The sequence below is a fragment of the Castanea sativa genome, chromosome 10 (assembly GCF_040712315.1).
Source record: "Castanea sativa cultivar Marrone di Chiusa Pesio chromosome 10, ASM4071231v1".
NCBI lineage: Eukaryota > Viridiplantae > Streptophyta > Magnoliopsida > Fagales > Fagaceae > Castanea > Castanea sativa.
In genome coordinates this window covers 37572481-37591410 of record NC_134022.1, presented here as the reverse complement: position 1 = coordinate 37591410, position 18930 = coordinate 37572481, and the positions used below count along the sequence as shown (strand labels likewise).

The 18930-nt window shown below is 33.1% G+C and overlaps 2 protein-coding genes and 1 pseudogene across 2 annotated transcripts; 2 read left to right on the top strand and 1 right to left on the bottom strand.

The window, feature by feature from the left end:
- Nucleotides 1-40: 40 nt before the first annotated feature.
- On the bottom strand, nt 41-3310 carry LOC142612838 (serine/threonine-protein kinase Aurora-1). The gene is made up of 9 exons (XM_075785004.1): nt 3158-3310; nt 2372-2488; nt 1819-1965; nt 1624-1719; nt 1220-1315; nt 1029-1125; nt 713-830; nt 435-507; nt 41-330 (listed from the first exon to the last, which is right to left on the bottom strand). The coding sequence occupies exons 1-9, from the start codon at nt 3191-3193 to the stop codon at nt 229-231; spliced, it is 882 nt and encodes a 293-aa protein (XP_075641119.1). The 5' UTR covers nt 3194-3310; the 3' UTR covers nt 41-228.
- A 7704-nt stretch (nt 3311-11014) lies between these two features.
- LOC142612529 (L10-interacting MYB domain-containing protein-like) lies at nt 11015-12067 on the top strand (annotated as a pseudogene).
- Nucleotides 12068-14949: 2882 nt separating this feature from the next.
- On the top strand, nt 14950-16338 carry LOC142612999 (uncharacterized). Its single transcript, XM_075785179.1, has 3 exons — nt 14950-15492; nt 15576-15807; nt 15887-16338. Exons 1-3 carry the CDS (start codon nt 14950-14952, stop codon nt 16336-16338), a joined length of 1227 nt encoding a protein of 408 aa, XP_075641294.1.
- Nucleotides 16339-18930: the final 2592 nt, after the last annotated feature.

Sequence of the window (18930 nt, the reverse complement as noted above, 5' to 3'; positions counted from 1 at the left end):
TTTTTATTTGTTAATGCGAATGATCAAATAATTCAAATTCTTTTCTTTAGCTAATATATAATGGAAATATATATATATGGGCAAATCAAATCATCTTCAAAGAATTGTTTACAGGACAAATTCATAATATATATGAATGACACAAATGCACTGGATAAGACTGAATCACTTGTACAAACATGCTACAGTGACCCTTGAATTGGAAAATACCAACATCTGGCAAGCTGATTAACCCCTATATATACCAGAGGGCTCAGCATTCTGAACAATCCATGGATGTTCAAGAAGCTTGTGCAGTGGCAGGCGCTGAGAAGAATCCTTGACAAGCATCTGGTTATGGAAAAAGGGAGGAAAATCAGGCATAGCATACCTTTTAAAAGAAAATTAAAAAATCTTTAGCTAAGTGGAATAAGCGCAAAGCAAAAATGTGAAACCTGACTAATAAGGTCCTTTGCAACAGAAGAGACAATTGGTTTAGGAGGGAACTTAAGATCCACCTGCACAATCCTGTACAATATAGTATAACAAGCATTATAGGCAACGTGAAAATCCATTTAGGAGAAACTTAGATTTTACAAGGGGAAGGATTTTCTTTAAACATCACCAATTTTTTAGCATTCCACACCTCTCTCAACAAAAAGCATTAATAGTGGGTGAACAAGTGAAGACACTGATTTTGATCATGTTGACGCATTCTACAAGTCATGCTTACCTTCTATATGTGTCTGAGTGTTCCTTAGCCTCAAAAGGAGGGACCCCATAGAGGAACTCATAGCAAAGGACACCAAGACTCCAAATATCCACACTTGCGTCATGCTCAACACTCTCCACTGTTAGGCAAGTATTATATGAGAGAAATTAGTTATCATATAAGCTGCCATGTAAGGTAATTCTCAAACATTTAAAACAAATTAACTTTTTGACAAACAGAATCAATTTGAACCCAGAACTGCATCATAAAGATAAAACCAAACATATAATATAATAGAAGTTGGAACTCAATGAAGAAAAGTCCCTTGTGTACATACCCATCTCAGGAGGGAGGTAATCAAGTGTACCACACATGGTTCGCCTGCGATTAAATGTATGCACTGACCACCCAAAATCTGCAATTTTGAGTTCACCCTGACAAAGAAAACCCACAATGACTTGATTAATACAAGAGTACATCCAATAAGGATGAAGAGGAACAAATAGTGGCTAGGAGGTTGGTCATCACCTGTGCACCGATTAAAAGGTTTTCTGGTTTAATGTCTCTGTGTATCACGTGCTTTCCATGGCAATATATAAGGGCACGGGCTAGTGATGCAACATACTGTCTCATGCGCCATAGGCACACACAATAACTTCAAATTAGCCATGCATAAAAGATGAGCTGAAAACATGAAGCCCCTGCCCCCTACTATACGTTATAGAATAAGATGTGACAAGTAACAATACACCACAACAATTCTTCAACAGTTTTATACCACTATTTAAGGAACTTCGCCTTGGGAATGTAAACAAGGCAGAGGAACCAAAAATTAGGTAGTAGCTAGCAAAAACCTTAAAATATACTTTAAGAATTAATGGGAGGGGAAACTAATAGAAGTAAAATGAGAGCATGGCAAAAAAATAACTTACAGTAGCAGAACGTCTTTCACTGAAGTATTTACACTTCTGTAGTTCCTTATAAAGTTCACCTTTGGCTGCATATTCTAATATCAAATAAACTCTTTTCTGCAAATAACCGCATTGCAATGGTTAATCAGCATCATATTTTTCCACTACAAAATTCATGCTTCACACAGAACAAAGGAGCTTAAGATTACTATTTACCTGATCATAGAAGTATCCATAGAGGCGTAAAATATTGGGATGTCGCAGATGACTTTGTATTTCAACTTCCCGGCGTAGCTGATGCTCAACCTGAGACTGTTGCAGCTGGCTCTTGAAGAGGACTTTTAGTGCCACAATATGATTGCTCTGTTTCAGAAATACATAGAGATCAATTAGGTAACATATTTGCAAAGAAGTAAACCAACAAGTACCAATAAGTGATGTAGATATTAATCAATACAAGATATAGACACACTGACATGACCACACATTCACCAATCTTCTTGATAGAGATTTTAGAAACAAAAACAAAAATCCAACTGACCATCATTCTTGGCACACTTAGAACAACTTAAAAATTGAACAATAAGTTAAATGCATTATTCATTTCCTCAAGTTCCTAAGTAAATTTTCCCTAGCAATGGCACAAAGACAAAAGCAAGAACATAAAGCGTGTTCGGATTTGATAAAACACAGACTACTACTTTAAAAGATTTTAAATTCCACAATAAACAAATCACATAGAGAATTATCAAAGCACATGAAAACTAACCCTCTTTTCTCTTGCCAAATAGACGTGACCGAACTTTCCCCTTCCGAGGGGCTTTCCAATGTCGAAGTCATTGAGTGTCCATCTTCTTTTCTCCACTGGTGAGACATCTGAAGAGGCCTATATAAATGAAGCACAGAATTAAAATTCCTAGTAATCACCCATTACCAAAAGATTTAACAAAAAGTAGCAGATATATTATAACAGACAAATACTAGATTTTAAAAAAAAAAAGTATAAACCAACATCCCAGAACCTCAAATCTGCGAACCCTAACCCTAATAGTTTAAATTTGTGGTGCTCAAATTTTACATATTGAGCCAAATCAACCCACAGCCCCCCAAAAAATCCATAACTCCATGTGCTTAAATCAACCAAAAAAAATAAAAACAGAGAGAATCTGCGCTCTGTTTATTTCTCGGGAAAGAATGAGAGGGTGTGATGAAGGGACCTCGCGATTTTAGGGGTTTTCCTCCATTCATTCCCGAAAACCAAAAAGAGGAAAAAGGACAACAAGAAGAGACCCTCGCGAAGAAACCCTAGCTTCCAAACCCAGAGAGGTTGGGTTTCAAAAGCCCCAAAGATTGAAAAATGGGATTTCTCCCCAATTAGACCATGAAATTTCCTTGCATTTCGCTAAAGAAACAAAGAAAAGCCATTAATTTTGACAAATCGAGCAAATGGGTAAAGGGAATTCAGATCTGAGAAACAAAGAAACCCAACCCAGCGATTGCAAATCAAAACCCTAACAACACAACTTAGAACCATTTTCCTCCCTAATTGAATTACCTTCTCTTGCTGTGGGGATTCTGTAGCGATCGCCATTAGAGAGAGGAAGAGAGAGAGAGAGAGAGAGAGAGAGAGAGATTGAGATGAAGAAGATGGCGAACGAGGAAAGAGAGAGTGGTGGATGGGAGGGTTTTGAATAAGCTGTAATTACAAGTTACAACGGTCGAGTTCTTAGGAGCCGCCACGTGGTCCAATCCCGCTCGCGATGTTTTTTCAAAAACTTTTTGGCATTTTCTGTCTTCCTTCTTTTTTTTTTTTTAATCACATGGGGTAGGAGCGTCCTTGAGGTTGAGCAGCAGTGGATCCTAGAAGGAGAATAGAATAGGGACAAGAATTTGCTCCATAGAGATCAACGGTGCGGGGCATGGGGATTGTGGTGGGTGTCCAAATGGTCAAAGACGGCCATGATTAAATATTTTAGGTGAACCCACCGAGTCTTTTGGGTAAATATTACTAAAAATGAAGTTTTTTGTGGTTATAGTTACTATTTTAAGTTATTTAGGAAAATAAGGAGAGAGAGTGAATTTTGGCAACAATGTTGCCAAAATTCTAAGAAAAGTAGGAGAGAGAAAATGGAAAATGAGGAGAGAGAAATTTTGGAATTTCGGCAACAGTATTGTCGAAATTCCTTCTGCCCGCCCCTGCCCAAATTAGTGAGTGTCTAATGCCCGTGTGCGAGTGCCCAAAAGCAAAAAAAAAAAAAAAAATGGTTTGTGGCAATCCCATTGCCGAAAATGGAGGGAAAAAGGTTTAAAAAAATTATTATTATGGCAATGGGATTGCCGAAATAGGGGGGAAAGAAAGAAAAAAAAAGAAAAAGAATTGTGGCAATGTAGTGCCGACATAGGGAAGGAAAAAAAAAAAAGAATTGTGGCAATGGTATTGTTGAAATAGGGGGAAAGAGAAAAAAAAAAACAAAAAAAAAAGAATTGTGGCCGTGTAGTGCCGAAATAGGGAGAAAAAAAAAATTGTGGCAATGATATTGCCGAAATAGGGGGAAAGAGAAAAAAAAAATTGTGGCCATGTAGTGCCGAAATAGGGAAGAAAAAAAAAATTGTGGCAATGGTATTGCCGAAATAGGGGGAAAGAAAAAAATTTTATGGCAATAGTATTGCCGAAATAGGGGGAAAGATAAAAATAAATAAATAAATAAATAAAATTGTGGCAATGATATTGCCGAAAAAAAAAAAAAAAAAGAAGAGAATTATAGTAATGGTATTGCTGAAATAGGGGGGAAAGAAAGAAAAAAAAAAGAATTGTGGGTATTGTGGCAATGCTATTGCCGAAAATGTGAAAAAAAATTTTAAAAAAAAGGAAAATCAATTGTGGCAATGACATTGCCAAAATAGAATGATTCTTATCTGCCTCAGACAAATTCAAGTAGTACATAGATTCTAACACGTGAAAGTTATAGAAAAAAATATATATATTGATGTGCCTCAAACGGTACTTGAATAAAACTTTGCTAAGATTCTTTACTAATAATCAAACTTTGCTAAGAATCAAACAGTACTTGAATAAAAATCTCTGCAAAAAAAATGATTGATGTAACAAAGAGAACCTATCTCATTTTGCCTCCGTGACAAATGAATTTTTTTAGTCTTTTATTTCACATCTTTGTAATAAAAGGCAAGCCCTTCCTGAAATTTCTCACAAAACACTTCTACTTTTCATCTCTACCTGAAGTTTTCTCACAAAACACTTCTACTTTTCATCTCTCCGATTGTTCAGTTTTTCTTCAGTTTTGCTTCAGCATACACAACTAAAGATTGTAAGTTTTGGGTTAATGTAAATTTTTTTGCTTTTTGCTTCAGCGATTATGATTATTGTTGTTGTTGTTGTTGTTTTTATTCAAATTTTAAATTCATGAATTTTTTATGGTTAGGACTACAAACATTTTTAGTATTGTTGTTATTTTATGTTTATTTATTATTATCTAATTGTGTTTTTCTTTTTCTTTTTTGCAAGTATCACTCTATAATTCTCACTCTTTCAGTTGGTATCACAATTATCGTAAGTATCTCAACTCTCTATCTAATTAAATTTACGTATATGTTTTGTTAATTTTGAAATTATTTAATATTATTTATTGTTATCATTAGTACATGACCACAAAAATTGTAATAAATTGTATTATTGTGATATTTTTATAATCAATTTTATTTTGTTATTATCAGTTATTACATCATTACTTGGAAAAAAATATATTGCATAATATGTTTGTTGATTTATAATAAAGATATGTATGTGTATTTTTTTTTTTTAGTACAATAAATCGTACATTTGTATTTCTTTTTCTTTAAAGTTTAGTTGACATAAAAATTAATTATATGCTTTATGTATGGTTATATTAATGTTATTATATTTTATTGTTGTTCTTTTGTTCTTAGAAGATATTTATGATTATCTGATTATGTTTTTTTTTTTTTTCTTTCTTTTTTTTCTTGCAAGCATCACTCTATAATTCTTACATTCCTTCACTTCGTATCACAATTGTAGTAAGCTTCTCAGCCCCTAATTTAATTGGAAATTATTTGCTTAGTTTGTAATTTTTTATATAGATGATTTGTAAAAAATGTACCTTCAGATATTGTAATTTTTTAATCTCAGTATTTATATATTAAAGATACTGTGAAAACGCATCTTCAGATATGGTTTAACTCATTGTAGCATTTAATATAGGATATATTTGAAATGGAGCCTGGGTCATTCGATCATTCTCTGCCAACCCAACAACAATATCACATCTCTAATGATGCAATGGAAGGCAATGTACCCCTGCTCGCCTAACTGCTGGGGGGTGCAAACCGTTGGGGTCGCACTCGTAACGTGAAAACCTGAATTTTAAAAAAAAATGTACAATGTTATATTGCTAATGTTGAAATTATTTTCATGTAAATTGAATAATTGTAGATATTATTAGGATATTAATAAATTTGGATTTCGCAACATACATTGCCTTCCCTTGCATCATTAGAAATGTGATATTGTTGTTGGGTTGGCAGAGAATGATCGAATGACCCAGGCTCCATTTCAAATATATCCTACATTAAATGCTACAATGAGTTAAACCATATCTGAATATGCGTTTTCACAGTATCTTTAATATATAAATACTGAGATTAAAAAATTACAATATCTGAAGGTACATTTTTTACAAATCATCTATATAAAAAATTACAAACTAAGCAAATAATTTCCAATTAAATTAGGGGCTGAGAAGCTTACTACAATTGTGATACGAAGTGAAGGAATGTAAGAATTATAGAGTGATGCTTGCAAGAAAAGAAAGAAAGAAAAAAAAAAAACATAATCAGATAATCATAAATATCTTCTAAGAACAAAAGAACAACAATAAAATATAATAACATTAGTATAACCATACATAAAGCATATAATTAATTTTTATGTCAACTAAACTTTAAAGAAAAAGAAACACAAATGTACGATTTATTGTACTAAAAAAAAAAATACACATACATATCTTTATTATAAATCAACAAACATATTATGCAATATTTTTTTTCCAAGTAATGATGTAATAATTGATAATAACAGAGTAAAATTGATTATAAAAATATCACAATAATACAATTTATTACAATTTTTGTGGTCATGTATTAATAATAACAATAAATAATATTAAATAATTTCAAAATTAACAAAACATATACGTAAATTTAATTAGATAGAGAGTTGAGATGCTTACGATAATTGTGATACCAACTGAAAGAGTGAGAATTATAGAGTGATACTTGCAAAAAAGAAAAAGAAAAACACAATTAGATAATAATAAATAAACACAAAATAACAACAAAATTAAAAATGTTTGTAGTCCTAACCATAAAAAATTCATTAATCTAAAATTTGAATAAAAACAACAACAACAACAACAACAATCATAATCGCTGAAGCAAGAAGCAAAAAACAAAAAAACTTACATTAACCAAAAACTTACAATCTTTAGTTGTGTACGTTGAAGCAAAACTGAAGAAAAATTGAACAATCGGAGAGATGAAAAGTAGAAGTGTTTTGTGAGAAAGCTTCAGGCAGAGATGAAAAGTAGAAATGTTTTGTGAGAAAATTTCAGGAAGGGCTTGCCTTTTATTACAAAGATGTGAAATAAAAGACTAAATAAATTCATTTGTCACGGAGGCAAACTGAGATAGGTTCTCTTTGTTACATCAATCATTTTTTTTGCAGAGATTCTTATTCAAGTACCGTTTGATTCTTAGCAAAGAATCTTAGCAAAGTTTTATTCAAGTACCGTTTGAGTCACATCAATATATATATATATATATATATTTTTTTTTTCTATAACTTTCACGTGTTAGAATATATGTACTACTTGAATTTGTCTGAGGCAGATAAGAATCCTTCTATTTCGGCAATGTCATTGTCACGATTGATTTTCCTTTTTTTTTTTAATTTTTTTCACATTTTCGGCAATAGCATTGCCACAATACCCACAATTCTTTTTTTTTTCTTTCCCCCCTATTTCGGCAATACCATTACCATAATTCTTTTTTTTCCCCCCTATTTCGACAATACCATTGCCACAAATTTTTTTTTTTAATCTTTCCCCCTATTTCGGCAATACTATTGCCACAATTTTTTTTTTCTTACCCCCTATTTCGGCAATACCATTACCACAATTTTTTTTTCTTCCCTATTTCGGCACTACATGGCCACAATTCTTTTTTTTTTTCTCTTTCCCCCTATTTCGGCAATATTGTTGCCACAATTTTTTTTTTTTCCTTCCTTATTTCGGCACTACATGGCTACAATTCTTTTTTTTTTTTTCTCTTTCCCCCTATTTCGGCAATACCATTGCCACAATTCTTCTTTTTTTTTCCTCCCTATTTCGGCACTACATGGCCACAATTCTCTTTTCTTTTCTTTTTTTCTTTTTTTCTCTTTCCCCCTATTTCGGCAATACCATTGCCTCAATTCTTTTTTTTTTCCCTATTTCGGCACTACATGGCCATAATTCTCTTTTTTTCTTTTCTTTTTTTCTCTTTCCCCTATTTTGACAATACCATTGCCACAAATTTTTTTTTTCTTTCCCCCCTATTTCGGCAATACCATTGCCAGAATTTTTTTTTCCTTCCCTATTTCGGCACTGCCACAATTCTTTTTTTTTTTTTTTCTTTCCCCCCTATTTCGGCAATCCTATTGCCATAATTCTTTTTTTTTTTTTACCTTTTTCCCTCCATTTTCGGCAATGGGATTACCACAAACCAATTTTTTTTTTTTTGTTGCTTTTGGGCATTGGGCACTCACTGATTCGGGTAGGGGCTGGGCAGAAGGAATTTCGACAACACTGTTGCTGAAATTCCAAGATTTCTCTCTCCTCATTTTCCATTTTCTTTCTCCTACTTTTTTAGAATTTCAGCAACACTGTTGCTGAAATTCACTCTCTCTCCTCATTTTCCCAAATAACTTGGAACAGTGACTATAACCACAAAAAACTTCATTTTTAGCAATATTTACCCAAAAGACTCTGAACCCACCTAATAAAAATCCCCATAGTAAGTATTGTATGAAGAGTAATATTACCTTAGCAAAAAATAAAAAATAAAACTAATATATTGTCGCAAATTATTTTATAAAATTTTAACAAAACATTAATTTCACAAATTTTTTTTTTGTTTTCATCCGAACTTATCATCGACATAGTTTTTTTACTTAATAATAAACAACTAAAAACTCACCACATTCGTAGTTTATAAATTTTTCTTGAAAAATAGTTTATGCTTTTGGCATTTTCCTTTTATGTATATCAATCAATTACCTTAAACCTCAATAGGTTTGGATATAAAAAATCTTCAAAGGTTGGATTAGTTGCTCCCAAGATCTCATTAGATCCTAGGTTTAAACTCCCTCATTTTGGGGCCTTCTTGGGTGTGCTAGAAGATCTCAAAACTTGGGTTTGGGGGTAAAAATAAAGATTGACCCAATTCTATCGAGTTTCATGAAGTTGGAACTACTGTTGACCCTTGATATACAAGTCGTTGTCTAATTCGATGAGCATAAATCATTGCTCAGATCGGTTGAAACCGCGAGACAAATCTTGTGAGCAATCTTGCTATGATCGACTAGGATTTTTTGGGCTTGAGCATTGTGATTTAGTGAAGATCTTGAGATCTCTGTCAAAGGATAGGATAGAGGAGTAGACATTTGTTAGACTGAGTGATAGAGAAAGAGAGAAAATTAGGTAGTGAGAAACATCAAGAGAGAGAGGAGGGGTAGACATTTGTCAGACTGAGTGATTGAGAAAGAGATATAATTAGGTAACGAGAAACATCCAAAGAAAGCATATTAGATTTGTCGACCAGTTCACCTTTGATGAGTAGGGAGAAAACCCAAACTGATGTTCGAACCAAGAATGTCAAATTTGCTTGGCACATAACCACCATCAACTACCCCATTGATCGGATTGGTTGGCTTTCAATTCAGATTCATTCAGGTCAAATGGTTCTCTTGGGTATGAGTCAAGTATGGACAGTCCTAGACCATTGTTATAAAAAAAAAAAGGACCTTGGAGCCTAGTATTACTTAGAGCCCGTTTGTTTAGGCGTATTGAGAAAGCTAAACGCCCGTTTAGCAAATCGCAGAAATCACGATATGTTTGGCTGGGCGAAATTGGTGGGATTGCGTTTTTGAAACAGCAGATTTTCACGTTTCAGGAAAGGCAATTTTCCATTGCGATTTCGATACCGCGCGATTTGCAAATCGTGATTCCGCTCATATTTTTTGCTAAAAATCCAAAAATAGCCTCTGGCTTTACCGTTGTGTCTACAGTCCTCTCCCTTCACCATATATAAATCCTTAACCCTCTGCCTTAACGCATCAGTTTCACAAGGATTGGTTCACGATTTGCAGTTTTTGCTCTGCTCCGTGTATCGCCGTTCTTCATCGCAATTCCAGGTAACTATTCTCCATTACCCATCTTTGAATTTATGATATATATTTGGGCTTTTGGCATGTTGGTTTACACCATTTTAACTCAAAATATTAGAAATTATAGATTTGTTGTTTGTTGTTGCTGCCGATAAGAGCTCTCTCTGTTTCACAGATAGCCCTCCATGGTTTTGCTGCTGTACAATGTGATTCTTACAGTTGTAGTTTTTTTTTTTTGTGGTTCTATGTATGTTGCCGTGATCTTGTTTGATTCTTTTATTGAATATGTTTGATTCTTTGTGGTTGTAGAACTTACCTAGGAAACTTAGGGAGCTTTTGTTTAATAAATATGAGAAAGTGCCCAGAAAATGTAGTCAAGGTTGCTGCTTGGTCTTAACCAGGCCTGCGCAGATGTCAGTGTACTCCAAGTAAAGGATATCAAAAGCTGCCCAGAAAATGTAGCATCCTAATGACAACTATGGATTGCATGTAAAGTCCTATGTTGATTGGTTCAATTTCCTTAGTAGACAGAGCACGTGCACTACTTTATTCATCACAATTAATTAGTTTTGGACTAACAATATGTGAAATTACGAATATTGCAGTGAAAGCAACCAACCAATTGCATGATTAATTTGTGAACACAACATAAAACCTTTACGCTGGGTTTGTGACTAAAGGTGCAAAGCTGGGACATCAGCCTACCTAAGGAATTTCAATTCTTCTATTTTCCCAAGAATATCTGTGAAAGAGAGAAAGTACCAAGAAAATATGTGAATTATTCTATCATTCTATGGGAGGGGCCCCCTTTCCAAATTCATTAAATTATGCTTTTGTTTTTTGTGGTAGAAATGTTATGAAATTACTCCTACTATTCAATTTTCTCATGGGTTTGGTTGTAAAACTTGCTGTATTTGGCTGAACATTGATATTAACAAACTTATGATTTTTTAGATGGGTAAGCCATCACAAAATAGCTCAAATGTTAGAGCTCAATGGCCATCAAGAGTAACAACTATCTTTTGTGAAGCTTGTGTGGATGAAGTATTTAAGGGTAATCGACCTAATACCCACTTTAGTAAGAAGGGTTGGACAAATATTATAGCAACTTTTGAAAAGAAAACTGGAAAGGAATATCCTAGGGAGAAGTATAAGCATAAATGGGATAGTTTGAAGAAAGATTGGGTACTTTGGAATAAGTTGAAGGGAAGTGAAACTGGATTGGGATGGGATGCAGCCAAAGGAACAATAGTTGCAACTGATGAGTGGTGGGAGAGGAAACTAATGGTATGTTTTGTATAACTCATTTTACATATTTTGTATTAGTAGATAAACCATGTTATTTGAGTTATTAATGAAATTATTCAAAAGTGTAGGAGGTTCCTGAAGCTGCAAAATTTCGAGAGAAAGGTTTGGAGAATGTTGACTTATTAGACATTATGTTTAAGGACATTGCGGCCACAGGAGATTTAGCATGGGCCCCCACTTCAGGTGTGTTACCTGATGATCTTGAGACACCTAAGGAGGGGTTAAGTGATACTTCTGCTGACTCATCTTCTCCAAATGATGATGATGACGTTCATGAAGATGAAACTCCTAACCTCACACAACCACCTAACCCAACACAAAAGAAAGGAAAGAAGTGAGTTTTACCATCATCCGCACAGAGCAAAGGGAAGAAAGGAGGAACAGCATTACAGTTGACACAACAGCTTAGTCGTATCTGTGATGTTGTGGAGTTAAGGAACTCAGCTTTTTCAGTGGAGCCAAGTAGTACTATTCGTAATGTCATGGAACGCGTGTGCACCTTAGATGGCATTGAGAAGGGTTCCGAACTCTACCTCATGGCAGCACGTATTTTTCAGAAACGAGAGAAGAGAGAGATGTTTGTCGTGATGGAAGAACCATATTTACAACTTAAGTTTCTTCAAGAGGAGGCAAGATTGTTAGGAGGGCACTACTTTGGCACTTAGGGTGTTTTATGTTTTATCCTATGAATAATGTTTTATGGAAGAGAAATGTTTAGTGTTTTATTGTTTTATCCTTTGAATAATGTGGTTGTTAGGGAGGTCACTACTTTGGCACTTAGGGTATTTTATGTTTTATCCTTTGAATAATGTTTTATGGAAGAGAGGGATGTTTTTAATAATTTATTGTTTTATCCTTTGAATAATTTATTGTTTTATTCTAGATGGCATTGTTTTGGGTAAAATCTTTATAGTGGTCCAATTGACCTTTTTTCTTATAATTGTTAACACATAGCAACTTCAGCTTTGCAGGCAGTATTGAAAAAATGATATCGTTGGTTGTTTCTAGTGGAAATCAAGAAAGAAGAAGGTTATGAAAAAAAGGTTAAGTTGGACCCAGTTGTTACTGGTATATCTTGTTTTAGTTGTAGCTAGTAAATTTATTGTACTAAACTTGAACCTCTAGTCTCTAACTGACTGATGCCAATGTTTCTGGAAGTGTGAATTATTGGTGTTGGTTTTAATTTTGAATATAAAGCTAGAAGTTAATTTTTTTGTCTTTTCCTTTTTTCAATTAGTTGTTCTTTACAGGGGTGATTGATTGTGACTAGCACAACATATATTTTGGTCACCTAAAGCTGATCAAATTTTTAATGGAGAGTTGCTTTGCAGTTCTGTAGCTTTGTCCTCTTTGCTTTTTGATTATTACAAATGACTATCTGCTGCAAACTTACTGATGATTTGTTGGTTCTTATTGTGGATCATGGAGGTCTTCTAGTAGTTCTCAAATTTGGGGCTCTTTTGCAGTCCATTGATCTTTATCTCATTACTTTTTCCTTACTTGCTACAAAAATTTTATGCATTGGAACAATTAAGAAAAAAATCTGGTATTGTTGTTGGAATGCCACTTCATAAATCCATATTCATCACAATTGGTGTAACGTGTTTCTTCTGTTTTAGTTGTACCTCTTAAATTTATTGTACTAAACTTGAACCTCTAGTCTCTAACTGACTGATGCCAATGTTTCTGGAAGTGTGAATTATTGGTGTTGATTTTAATTTTGAATATAAAGCTAGAAGTTAATTTTTTTGTCTTTTCCTTTTTTCAATTAGTTGTTCTTAACAGGGGTGATTGATTGTGACTAGCACAACATATTTTTTGGTCACCTAAAGCTGATCAAATTTTTAATGGAGAGTTGCTTTGCAGTTCTGCAGCTTTGTCCTCTTTGCTTTTTGATTATTACAAATGACTATCTGCTGCAAACTTGCTGATGATTTGTTGGTTCTTATTGTGGATCATGGAGGGCTTCTAGTAGTTCTCAAATTTGGGACTCTTTTGCAGTCCACTGATCTTTATCTCATTACTTTTTCCTTACCTGCTACAAAAATTTTATGCATTGGAACAAAGGAGAAAAAAATCTGGTATTGTTGTTGGAATGCCACTTCATAAATCCATTTTCATCACAAGTGGTGTAACGTGTTTCTTCTGTTTGGTCAAAGCAGTACAATCCTGTATTGCAGCAATATAAGCACCACCTGTGCACACCCTCACACCTACCCTGGTATTGTTGTTGCTACATTACTGCTGTAATGCGGTGATGGTGGTTTTTTCTTTGCTTGACATACAAAATGGCTTTGCACTTTAAAAAGTCTGTTAGTGTGTTCTTTTTAATAACAAATACAAACTAACAGTCTTGCCTTAATTTTGTAGAAAGCCTAGTAGCTTTAGCTGCATCTTTTTTTTTTTTTTTCAATTTTATGGTATAATTTTGTTGTTTACAGTGAAAGTACAAAAAGCTAGAGCATATGTCCAATTGATGCTTGGACTCATGCTTAGTAGTACTCTTTGTGTTAACATAATGAAAATTCGGGTTTTCCATGTGACAATCTTTGGCTTGAATTATTTTGCTTTCTATATCAGTGCATGATTAGGTTGCATTCCAAGATAACTGAACAACTTGCTCCCAGCTTTGTCTTGGGCCACGACACTCTTTTTTTTTTTTTTTTTTAAACACTATTCAGAGTTGATTTTAGTGCATAAATTAAGCTACTTTCCAACCGATCAAAATGTTGTGTTTGGTGTCAATGTGCTTAGAAAAATCTGTGCATTTTGTCAAAGTGAACATAAAGATTGCCTTCTTGTTACAAATAATGTTTTTTTTAATGGTATTTTAGTTGATCTTTCTTCAATTTTTTCATGTGTTTGAGGTAGTACTGGTGCAGGTCTCACCTGCTTGAAGGAGAGAATAAAATGAGGATACTAAACTTCTTGTCATACTGGTTACAAATATGCTTTGGCTAGCATCACACTTGCTTTTTAACTCATATTATGTCAAACCTTTGACCTTGGGTCACTTCTTAATTGCAAGTGAATGCTGCAGCAGAGGTTATAGATCAATCACTAAGCGGCCAGGTAAGTTTGGAAGGGTTGGAAATATATATATATATATATATATATATATATATATATATATATATCTCTAGATTGTCACCTCATTGGTTCTGAAATCTGAATGTACTTGTTGGTGGACTTCTAGCAGGTCCATTGAAAAATTAGACATCCTTAGATGAAGTTATATGCTGACATGACTAATATAAAAAAAGAAATCCAATTTTCGTGAATCTTCTAGAACTTGATAAATTTAGTAGGATCCATAGTTGTTGGATTGAGAGGCTCAAACAGAGGCCCATACAATAAATTCCTACTTTCTTGCATTGATGATGATCCTTGCAATTTGTTGTTTGGTTGTGAAATTAGTTGTAATTAGCATGAGTTGACAGGCTGCTTGATGGATGAAAATTAGAGAATGGTCAAGTCACTGGCTATCTGTCACACTACAATACCTATCATTTAAATGTTTACTCATTTTCTTTATTGTGATTTATCTAATTTATTGCTATAATATTTTAGGTGATATTCCTATGGATTATAATGATCATATTGATAATAGTGATGAAGATCTTTCTTATGATGTGGAAAGCGATGAATATGATGATGAGGAATTATATGATCTTGCTGTTGCTGGATGTCATGTTGCAGTGACATATTATATGAAATATATTGATAAACAACCTTGTAGAGATTCTGAACAAACTGGCTATATGTGGTTGATGGATTGTTTGACGGGTAATGAAACGAAATGTTACGAAATATTTAGAATGAAGCCACACGTTTTCCTTCAATTGTGTAATGTTTTACAACATACATATGGGCTTCAGCACACAAGACATATTAGGCTTGAAGAGTCAATAGGTATATGTTTAATGATATTTGGACAAGGAGCTTGTTATAGGATGGTTCAAGAAAGATTCCAGCATTCTGGTGAGACTATACATAGACATTTTCATAGAGTTCTGAAACGCCTTAACATAATGTCAATGGATATCCTCAAGCCTTCTGACCCTACATTTAGTGTAGTTCCAAGACATATACAGAAGAATCCATTGTATATGCCACACTTTCAGGTATTCATTTCATACATTCTAATTTGTTTCTAATATTTGTTAGGATTATTTCCTAAGTATCTAAACTTTATATTCTATTTTAGGACTGCATTGGTGCCATTGACGGTACACATATCCAAGTTGTTGTTGGAGACGACAAGAAAGCTTCATATTATAATAGAAAGGGTGTGACATCTTTTAATGTGATGGCAGCATGCGATTTTGATTTACTTTTCACATTTGTTATGGCTGGATGGGAGGGTGCAGCACATGATACACGTATTTTCTTAGATGCTATCCGTCGACAATCTGTCAACTTCCCAAAACCACCACCAGGTATATAAAATTTTTATATATTAAATATGTATGAAGGATATTATTTATGTACATCTTACATTTTTTTTTCTTTTACTAGGAAAATATTATTTAGTTGATGCTGGATACCCCTTAAGGAAAGGATATTTGCCACCTTATAAGGGACAGAGGTATCATCTTTCAGATTTTCGACGAGCTGGTCGAGGGAATCACATAGAAGAGAGGTTTAATTATGTTCACTCATCACTCAGAAGTGCAATTGAGCGAACTTTTGGAGTGTGGAAGAATAAATGGAAAATTTTGAAGCAAATGCCACCTTATGACATTAAGCACCAAAGAAACATTATAGTTGCTACTTGTGTTTTGCATAATTTTATTAGAAAACATGATAGGGAAGATGAGGGATTCAATTGGGATGAACATGGCTTGGACAGACCAAGAAGCAATAGTAGTGGAGAAGGTAGTAGCAGACAAGCAAACATTGAAAATATACAAGATGAGGAAATGAAATTTGTTCGTAACAAAATAGCTCGATCCATTTGCGGGTTGTAAACAATATTTTTATTATTTCTGTTTTGGTGTTTTGTTATTTAATTTTTCGGATAAGAACTTTTTTATTATTATAATGGATTGTCTAGTATTGATATTGTTGGCAATTAAAATTTTAATATCATTATTTTCTTAATCAGTTTAATATCTTTTCTTTGATGAGTTATTTTTAATATTTTAAATTTGATAAACTTCTCTCCATGAATTTCAACAACGAAACCATCATTATTGTTGTTATTGTTAATGTAATTGTTAAGCTTAATTGCATATTTTCAATAAATAAAAAAACACTGATCACAAGAAAAATGACAATATAACCTTCAAAAAAAAGTTAAGTCCTTTTTGGGAATTTACACTCAAAACAGCTATTTTTAAAACAACTTATCCAAACGCTTAATATGGCTTTAAAAATAGAAAACGCATATTTTCACATTTTTACCAAACACTTATCTGTGGCTTTTAAAATGGAGTTTTCAAAACGCACATTTTAAAAACGCTAGTTTTTAAAACGCACCTCTTGAAACAGCTTATCCAAACAGGCCCTTAGCTTTATTTTAAAGGATTATCATCTAAATTATTGCGGTCAAAAGATAGATATAACATAAAATTGATTAAAAAAAAACTAAAATCAAAGTGGATATAACTTGTTATAATACCCTTGTTGTGAATTTTTCTTTTTTGGACATTTAAAGATAGGCCTTTATTGTTGATTTACTTGGCTTAGATTATACAAGTATGTATTACGTAGACACGTGTTCAATCTTGTATCAAGGTGTTTCCTACATAGATTTTAGAATAGGACAAAATGTAGCAACAAAATTAGTTGTAACCTAAAGTTACAACCTTACTCAATAAAATAAACATTACTAAATGTTTTGAAAATCTAACCGTTGAATTATATGTTATTTACACTCTTAATAAACATGTTAAATTTTGTGTCAATTGGATGTTATTTACTATATAATCTATAAGTTTATATTTTATGCATAATTTTAAACTACAAAAACTTGTAATTTAAATAATTTATTGGTGATATAGCTATTGATCTTTAATTTTCTATAAATTTTGCAAGGATGGAGAATATAAGAAGAATATGTCATCCAATGGTGAATTTGTCAAAATTCAAATTCAATAAAAAGATATTGAGTAAGGTTATAGCCAAAAATTACAACTAATTTTGTAACTACATTTTGTCCTTTAGGATATATAAGCAATTATAACAAGCCATAGTTATAGAGATTAGATGTGATAAAAGACAAATAACGACAAGATAAAAGAGTTTCGTATTTGAAAATATTTGGCATTATAAATAGGCAAATATTCAAAGCATACCCTTTAACTTAACTTTGGGTGTGTTGTCATTATAAAACAAAATTTAGTTACAAAATTAGTTATAGTCTTAAGTTACAATTTTACACAATATCTTTTTATTAGAGGTCAATTTTGACAAATTCACCATTAGATTACATCTTCTTCTTATATTCTCTATGCTTGCAAAATTTCAAGAAAATTAAAGATTAATAGATATGTCATCAATAATTTTTTTTTTTTTAAGTAACAAATTAAACATCAACCCATTTAAATGAACCTGCACTTTTGTGTGTGTTTAATATAGGATTAATTTACGGATATTTATTTGTTACTTTTAAAGCTATACACGGTTTAATCTGTTATAACCCTATGGGTTTAAAGTGTTTTTACTCCCTAAAAATTTGTATATATTGTTAGAAATCCTATTAATAGCATGTTTGAGTTGAAAATTTCTTTTTCTTTTTCTTTTTTTTGAGGGGAGAATTTTGTTACCCTAAACATATTCCTATCAACACTCATAAGAACCAATTGAAATGTTAGATTGGGTTGAGTCAATTTGAGTTTATCGAATGGAGTGTTTATTACACACTCTTGTACATATAGTATGCGTTTGGATTGGCGTTTGCGTCTCCACGTCCAGTGTTTCAAATTTTTTTTTTTGAAGCGCGTTTCTCAGTTTCTGTGGCTTTAGGTCACACCAGTGGGTCTCATACACTGTTCATAGGACCCACAAACCTCTTTTTTTAGCAACTTTTGTATTAAAAATAGTTCACACGGCACTATTCATATATTTAAAAATTATTTTGTTACGTTTTCACTTTTCAGCAAAATAAGCTATATCCAAACACAACTACAGTACACACAAACTGCAAAATAATAAATTCAAAACCGTGATTTGAAGTTACCATTTTTCTTATTTTTGGAAAATGGGTTGAATGCAGGGTTGAATGCAGGGCTGAATGCACACCCTTCATCAATCTGGCAGCATTTTACACAACCGGACCTTTACTTAACTATGCTTTTAACCTATGGTTAGAAAAAAATGTCTTGCGGTGAAAACGGATGGGAGTTATTGTAAGAGGAGAGTAGTGGAAAACTCGAAGACACACGCTCGGATCTGTCAAGTGTGAACACACCATCTTTTGGCCTGGTTAGACACTCGACTCTGCCGCTTGCTATCACATTCAATAGACACCAAAAACAAACCATACCGCTTGTTATTCATTCATCAACTCATATTCATGCAAAGGTGCCACGCCGCTCACCTCACCACACCGCATATCT

Excerpts from the sequence above, each read along its gene's own strand:
- LOC142612838 (XM_075785004.1), bottom strand. The coding sequence starts at position 3,193 with ATGGCGATCGCTACAGAATCCCCACAGCAAGAGAAG. Across the intron at positions 1,720-1,818 it reads ATGGATACTTCTATGATCAG|AAAAGAGTTTATTTGATATT; the intron begins GTAAATAGTAAT and ends GGTTATTTGCAG. Across the intron at positions 331-434 it reads CAAAGGACCTTATTAGTCAG|ATGCTTGTCAAGGATTCTTC; the intron begins GTTTCACATTTT and ends TTCCATAACCAG.
- LOC142612999 (XM_075785179.1), top strand. The coding sequence starts at position 14,950 with ATGGATTATAATGATCATATTGATAATAGTGATGAAGATCTTTCTTAT. Across the intron at positions 15,493-15,575 it reads TGTATATGCCACACTTTCAG|GACTGCATTGGTGCCATTGA; the intron begins GTATTCATTTCA and ends ATTCTATTTTAG. Across the intron at positions 15,808-15,886 it reads CTTCCCAAAACCACCACCAG|GAAAATATTATTTAGTTGAT; the intron begins GTATATAAAATT and ends TTCTTTTACTAG.